General features: G+C 47.1%; 1 protein-coding gene across 1 annotated transcript in view; it reads left to right on the top strand.

Moving 5' to 3' along the window:
• The first annotated feature begins 2,484 nt into the window (after positions 1-2,484).
• The window catches only part of ERGIC1 (endoplasmic reticulum-golgi intermediate compartment 1), a 63,142-nt gene continuing 57,654 nt past the window's right edge, over positions 2,485-7,972 (top strand). Inside the window, exon 1 of the mRNA XM_062587280.1 lies at positions 2,485-2,573. Within this exon, the coding sequence (XP_062443264.1) occupies positions 2,554-2,573 (20 nt within the window). The 5' untranslated portion in view covers positions 2,485-2,553. The remainder of the gene's footprint in view (positions 2,574-7,972) is intronic.

Raw genomic sequence — 7,972 nt, 5'->3', positions numbered from 1 at the left:
GTAATTGGTTTGACCTCATGAGAGATGAGAATTGCCTCATTAACTTCAGTGAGTCGTTTTATTTTGGAGCACAATGCAAAGTGCAGCAGGATTTCACTGCTGATCAGCTGGCAATCTGCTGAATGTGCTTTTAGAACAGAGTTGGATAATTTGGATGTCTGATATCAAAATCAAAAAACAATTAGGCATTTTTTAACTGTTCCCTGGGGGCTTTTGAGGGATTATACTTTGTTATCTCATCCCCAGGATTCCTCCAGTTTTAAATATTCCCAGCAAAGAATTGTTATCTCTTCATTTGAAAGACAATTTGAAAGACATTTAACAGCTATAACTCTTAAGTAGTTTTTTCTCTCCTTGTTCTAATCCCCCCCTTTTTTTTTCAAGTACAGCTTAGCTTTCAGGTAAGAAAAAGAATGGAAAGATGCGGATCTCTAAGGATGGTGATGATGACAGCAGAAAGAAGAGGAAGAACAAAGTTGTAGAATCAATTAGGAAAGCAGCACATCTAGAATGCTGTAGTCCCTCTTTCTCTTACCTTGCTTTCTGACTAAAAAGACAAAAATAGTTGTATTTTGTTCCTGCACTGTAATTTAACATGCACTATATGTGAGTGACGCAACTTTATTCCTTAATAGAGCCGTGATCATGGTTTATCTGCAGGAAAAAAAAAAAAAAAAAAAAAAAAAAAAAAAAAAAAACGACCCTGACTGAATCCATTAGCTGGAGACATTGTTAAGGGAACAACCTGCGGTGCCGGATGATGTATGGAATAGCGTGGGATAAGCGAGATGTATTGCATTAAACGCAGCAGGGATGAAGTCAGACAAAAGCATTAGTACTTAGACAAGCAAAGAGGCAAGACAGCACATCAAAAGACCTCAAGTGACTGGCGAAATGCCTTGCCTGCAGAATGGGGAGCCTTCTCTTGTTTTAATACTTTGGCCTCCAACAAAATTGCAAAGAGATTTTTAAGAGAAAGTGAAAGAGCCGTACTGAGACCAAAGAAGTTCACCCTCCACCAGAAAGGGGTGTGTGCGTGCGTGCGTGGGAGGGTAGTGTTGCAGCGGTGCTGCTCCCTTATTTACAGGCACTTCGAACCATGAGACTTTCCTAAGTCCGTTCTTGCGGTTTTATCCGGGCACCCGGTCCCCAGAGAGAGAAAAGACTGTGCTGCAGACGTACGCACGATGCTGCGAATGCAAGGGATGGCGGACAAAACCTGAAATGCCACACGCACACGAAGTGCCGCGCTGCAGCCTGCACACCTAGGCATTTCCACTGAAACGGCCGACGCGGCCCACAGCTGCGGACAGGGCCGCGGAGAAGCACGCCAAGACTAACGCTACGAAACGCGCCCTGCAGCCGCGGGCTGCGGGTTTGGACAGCCACGCAGGGCACGGCTTGCCCTGCCAGGCAGGATTAACTCCTGGGGTCCTGGGAGGCCTGAGGCCGCCCTCGGGGCAAGCAGAGGCCGAGCCCCTCACTCTGCAAGGGTGGCCTCAGGCCCTCGGGGCTGTGGGGTGCTAAGGAAGGTCCTCACAGGTGTAGGGACCCTTGGGTCCATAGGGTACTGAGGGATGAGCCTCAGAGCTGTGGGGTACTGAGGGAACCCTTGGGGCCATGAGGTCCTCTGTGGGGGTGTCCTCATAGCTGTGGGGTGCTGAGGAGAGTCCTTGGGGTGCTGAGGTGGTTCCTTATGGCTGTGGAGTGCTGAAGGGTCCTTAAAGCTGTGGGGCACTGAGGGGGGCCCATGGCTGTCGGGTGATGAGGAGACCCTTGGGACCATGGGGCACTGAGGGGAGCCCATAGCTGTGGGGTGCTGAGGGGACCCTCAGTGCTGTGGGGCAGCGAGGTGGGCCCAGGGCTGTGGGGTGCCAAGGGCACCCTCGGTGCTGTGGGGCACTGAGGAGGGGGGCCCACGGGTGTGGGGTGCCAAGGGCACCCTCAGGGCTGTGGGGCACTGAGGGGGGGGCCACGGCTGTGGGGTGACAAGGGCACCCTCAGGGCTGTGGGGCACAGAGGCGGGGGGGGGGCACGGCTGTGGGGTGCCGAGGGCACCGAGGGGGGGCCACGGCTGTGGGGTGACAAGGGCACCCTCAGGGCTGTGGGGCACAGAGGCGGGGGGGGGCACGGCTGTGGGGTGCCGAGGGCACCAACGGGGGGCCACGGCTGTGGGGTGACAAGGGTACCCTCAGGGCTGTGGGGCACCGAGGGGGGCCCATGGCTGTGGGGTGCCGAGGGCTCCGAGGAGGGGCCCACGGCTGTGTGGCGCTGCGGGGCCCTCGTGCCGCCGGGCCGCGCCGAGCCGGGCCGTGCCGGGCCGCGTCCCGCAGCGCGGCGGCTCCCGCCGCTGCCCTTGACCCGGCGGCGGAAGCGGCGGCCGGCGCCGGCCGCCCAATGGGCTGGTGCTGCGCGGCGCCGGGGCCGGGGCCGGGGCCGTCACTTCCTGGGCCCGCGGCCGGCGGCAGCGAGGCGGGGAGCCGGGCCGAGCCGGGCCGAGCCGGGCCGGGCGGGCGGCGGCGGGGCCCGCAGCCTGCGGCCGCCGCTACCAACATGCCCTTTGACTTCAGGAGGTGAGTGCGGCGCGGCGGGTGCCGCTGCGCCGGGGGCGGCGTCGGGGCGCGGCGCGGCGAGGGCCGGGCCCGCCGCGCCGGTGCGAGTGGAGCGGCCGGAGCGGCGGGGAGGCCCGCGGGGAGCGGGGCGGGCGCGGTGCGTGCGCGGGGGGGGCGGCGGGGCCCGGGGCAGCGCGTCCCGCCCCGCTCCCGCTCCCGCTCCCGGCCCGGGCGCTCGGGGCCGCCCGTGGCGCCGCGGCAGAGCCCTGCGCCGGGGCCTCGGTGCCGAGGGGGCCTCGAGGACGACGCCAGCCTCTCAACCTCTGCGTTTTATTATTATTATTATTATTATTATTATTATTAAGCAGATGCGAGTTCTGAGGTTTTTGCCTTCCTGCCGGCCCCCACTGAACCCGCAGAGCCCCCAGCGCCTTGACTAACACGAAGCTGAAGCTATAACTGTGGGTTAATTTTTAGCGCCTTTGTGCCATTCCTGATCCAAAGATTTTTGACTTCACAAATTCAGAGGTGCCACATGGAAAATGTGCAGCTAAGTCTTCTCACACGGGTTTCACCAGAGCACTAGAATTACAGTAAAAAATGCATAGCGAGTTCTTGGGAATTGAGAAACGCAGTTGTTGGCTGATGCTTCTCATGTAGGACCATCACGAACCATACATTTGCCCTCCTTTGAGATGACTGGAGGAACTGGTAGTATTGCGCTTTTTTAGTTCTCCCAAATAAAAGTTGTGTTGTCTATTTTTACTGTAATTCTAAACCAGGCCTCTCATTTATACAGGCTAACAGGATCTTGTATGTGATCCGTGGGGCACTATTGAACACGGAGGCAGTTGCTTCTGAATGAAAGAACTTGCTGAAGCTGGGAAAAGCATCTGCTGGATCATGGGGGATCCAAGGCCCAGAGCCATTTCTGCTTTTGTATAAAATTTGGTAGAAAAAAAAATCTTCTCAGCTTTGGAGACGTTTTGCCACCTGCAGATCCTGTTGCCATCTTTTTTCAGACTTGTTGAACACATGAACAATAAGGGAGCCTGGTTGTAGCAGTCACTTGTTACAACAGACAAAATGTATTTCAGATGGCTTTGAAAACGTAATTTTTGTTAGAACTCAAATCTCAATCTCCGCATGTGGAAACACAGGTTTACAGAGAATAATTATCTTGAGAGAACTAGTGCTTCACTTTTGAATGGAACAAGGACGTTAATTAAAAGCTAAGTTACAATTTGGATTAATGAGTTACAAAAACATAGAAGCATCAGTTCAGATCTGCATTTTAAAGATTCATAGTTGCACATAAGTCATCAGATTGAAGGATTAGAAATAGGTACTTCAAAGAACTCTCAAATAATGTAAGCTTAATTAAAGTTCAGCTTTTCTGCAAAGATAAAATTTCAGAGGTGTGAAATTAATATAGCCAAAAACTTCATATTTTTATGGTACATAGAAACTATTGTCACATGCAATAAACAGTTTTCCTGTTTTAGCAACATGGACAGAGTTCAGGACCAAAATTTTTGTAATGGTTATAGACAGCGTCTTAGTTGTTGTAAATTTCATTCATTGTGCAGTTAGTGGAATGAAATCTATTGAGTTGGAAAATTTTACTGTCATAGGTAAAGATTGATGCATGTATTAAAAAATTACAGTTGCTCCCTGACAGCTGTACAACCCACAGTATGATACTCCTGGAGAAATAAAGTTACCATCTTCAGTGTGTTTTTGAATGAGGATGTAATGCTTTCCATTGTGCAAAATGCTACAATTTTCTTTCAGAGATTTGAAATTGATGTTCTTTTTGTCAGACAATTTGGCTTCCTGGCTTTAGCACGCACTTTAAAGCGTGTGTTATACCTGTGTATCGTAAGAAAGTTGAATTGTTAGAGACTTCTTAAATTGGCCCTATACATCTCCTAGAGTCTAAAATTTAGAGCTACCGAGTGGAAAGGTATTAGATTCTTCTGGAATTCTGGAGGCCGCAGACCTCACAGGTCTCCATTGCTAGTGCATCCACAGAAATCCACACCATCTTCAGCAGCAACCTTCAGGCATTCAGGAAGGTAATTTTTTTTTTGCTGCATTTTCTCCTCATTTGAGTTTTTATTTTTGATATTTTTAGAGGGGCAAGACATTGCTAGCTAGCACTGGTTGCAGAGATGAGGATAGCATGTTTGAGTAGACCAGCCAGAAGTTTGGGACTCTTTTTGCATGGTTGCCGCACACAATAGCTCTAGGAAGAATAGGTGGACACAGTCTCATCTGAAGAAAATAGAGGCACAAATGACAAGTAAAGAAGGTAACTTGTGAACAAAAAAAAACCCCACTGTTCTTCACCAACTTAAAGCATTTCTGGCCATTTCACTAAATCTGTTTCCTATCTCCTAGAGTTGTGAGTTCAAATTTGACCAGAGTGAAGACCCCAAAGTGCTTGAACATGCCTGTCATCTGTTTCTTGGAAGCTGTCTTGCTGGGAGTTGTCTATTTGTACTATACTTCTTTTTTTTTTCCGTAGAACTTGTTTTCTTGGCTTATCAATGGTTCCTTTTGCTAGACTAAATGCATTTAAATTTTTAGATGAGAATGCCTTCATGTAAAGTAATCTAAAGTGAATAAACAATTGTTCTACCCTAAGTATCTTTAGTTTTAATAATACTTAATACTTTTAGTGCTTTTCATTTTTTCCAAGCGTTTCATGCACACTAATCTCTACAATCCTGTTACGATGTTGGTAAGCAATTAAGTTTTTATTTTGTCAGTGGGAATGTTTGGTACAGGTCTGCTCAAGGCATGTCGTGAGACACCTGCCCTTCTACAGAGTTAATTTGTATTTCCAGATGTCCTGATACTTTCTTATTTTTAAAACATATTTGGCTGCAAAGGAATTACTGATTTCTGCCTCTTGCCTCTCCCCTCGATGTGTTACAGTTTGTGTCAGCAAAGAAGCACTATATCTTTCTGACTGGGGATTTTGAGGCATGCAGCTGGAGCTGGAAGGGTACTTTCCCCTCAGGCCTTTAAGGCTCAGCATCACCTGTGTACTTTCAGGTTCTGTGGGTGTTAAAATCCTAATTAGATTAAACTGTAAATCTGGGCCATCTTGAATAGAGTGGCCAAAAGGTTTCTTGTACAGTGTTGCCGGTTACCAGGGAGGCTTAGCTTCAGTAGTGAAGAAAAACGCAGAAATTTAGACTACTCTGTTGTTGAGAATCACAGAAGTAAAAAATAGGACAGCGCCTGTGCACTGTAAATGGACGTTTCAGAGAGGAACTTTGCTACAAATTCTGTTGCTCGTGAATCTGGTTGCTTTTTTTGGCATCTGCCTATTTGCATGAAAGAGTTACTGATGGCTTTGTACAGCTACTGAAACTTCTGAGCTATTTTGGTAGTGTTAACTGATTAGATTGAGGAAAAACCAAAATAGACCACTCCGAAATCAAGTTTCTATTCTAAAGGTGGGCACTTCTCAGTTGTGCCTTGACTACTTTTTTGACATAGGTAAGTATCCAAGAATCCTTATTTTTATGTTTAAGTGATCAATTCAGAATTTATTTAATCATCATGCTGTTTTTCAGGGTTTTTTCCTCCTTGCTTCTTGATAACCTAAATGAAGTACTGTTATTGCCATTGTATTATGCATGAATTTTGGAGATCCTGGGGAAGGAGCCAGGCTTACAAGGGATTTAGATGTAAATGCCAATTTAGATCGGAAGTTCTTACTCCATCTCTGTAGTGTACAATACAGTGGGACTCCATATTCAGCTGGTTCTTGGCACATCTGTAATAAATTATCCTTTTTCTATAGGTGTTCTAATTCAAATCTGAACAACTTTGTTGTTGTTTTGAGAGATGGGGAGGCAGGTCTTTGCTTTGGCTTCTGTTTGTCTTTCCTAAATCAATTTGTCCAGTCTTAACCAAAGCTGACATACTTTCAACGTTATTGTTCTTGGAGAGGCAGTGTGTGTGTGAATGCTTTTAGTTTAGACCTAGGAGTTGTGATGGCTGATAGGCAAACTGCTGCTTGAGTCACCCAGCCTGATACAGTTGGGAAACTGGTGATACAGCAGCTTTAGCAAGGTCTGTTTTTCCTCCTTCGATTCCCTACCAGATTAGTAAGGTCAAACAATTAGGTTTAGGTGATTAGGAGTCTTAAAGAGAAAAATCTTTTCCAAACTAAGCACCTTCCTGGACAAAATTTCTCATTCACTTATGGATCTAATGAAAATAGCTTTGTTTTAGTCTCCAGACTTAAAAAGAGAAGGAGCAAAGCTCACTTTAATAATCCTGTCACTTTCCTTTTACAAGTTTGTGAGGGTCATGACTTAAAATCCCTCTGTAACCCCTCAATTCTCGTTTTGCTCATCCGGGAGCTGCTCAGCTTGTGTGAACACTTGCAGTTCTTAAGCAGAGATGGTGACTAAATAACGCTTTGGCACTGCCTAATAAATATCAAATGTCAGTGGAAACGTACATATTTGTTCAGGACTTTAATTTGGACTTCCTTTGTGAAGTCTCAAACAGCTCGGCGTTTCTCATCAGTCTGTGATATAGTGGGCTCCATCCACCCGTTTGTTTTCTCTCAGTGCGTTGTTTGACTGGCTGCATTAATACGCAGTGGATCATTTGGCAAAACTGACCTTTACAAGTGAGCTCATGGTGCCCCTGGTGTAGAGCATACATGCTGTTGATGGCAGCCCGTAAGTGTTGTTGGCTGAAGCTGTGGGAGGACAAGAGAGAAGAACAAACAGCCAAGGCCAGCTTGTACAGTTTTGTCTGATTAGATGAGCTGTGCTTTGTTGTTTTGTGTAGCAATGTCGCAGCAAAAAGCTTTGCATGTGCCCTCCACTAAATTGTGTATGGTCATGCTGACTTCCACAGCCGTAAGTTTTGCCACTTACACAACAATTTTGTTCAAAAGTCACGAATCCTGGATGTGATTTAGTTGGAAGTTGGTGACCTAACTTACACATTTATAATTAATGACTGCAACGTTATGTGTTGGTTAAATAGTTGCCTCTTTACTCTTTGCAGGGGCCTGTTCTTTCTCTCTCAGGTATCGAAATGCAAGCTGATCACACCAGTGGGCACGCTAACAGTGCAAGCATATTTTCATATTAAAATGCAGTCATGTCAGGCAAACATGTTCCACTTCCATTGCACGTTGTGCAATGTCCCTGGTAAACAAGCATTCCGCATGGTATTGCTGCTATCTTATGTAATTGCCAACATTGATTTTGGTGCCAGCCAGTACCATGACTAACCCTGCTTCAACAATAGCCCTTTGAGGGCACCTGAAAAATTGTCTGCACTCACAGCAGTCAGAGGGTTGCGCAGAGTTTTATAGAGAGAGTCTGTTCATGCTACAAATAAAGGATTATCCATAGAGTGTATATGTGTAAACATTT

This window comes from Rhea pennata, chromosome 14 (assembly GCF_028389875.1).
Source record: "Rhea pennata isolate bPtePen1 chromosome 14, bPtePen1.pri, whole genome shotgun sequence".
NCBI lineage: Eukaryota > Metazoa > Chordata > Aves > Rheiformes > Rheidae > Rhea > Rhea pennata.
This window is presented reverse-complemented; position numbering and strand designations above follow the sequence as displayed.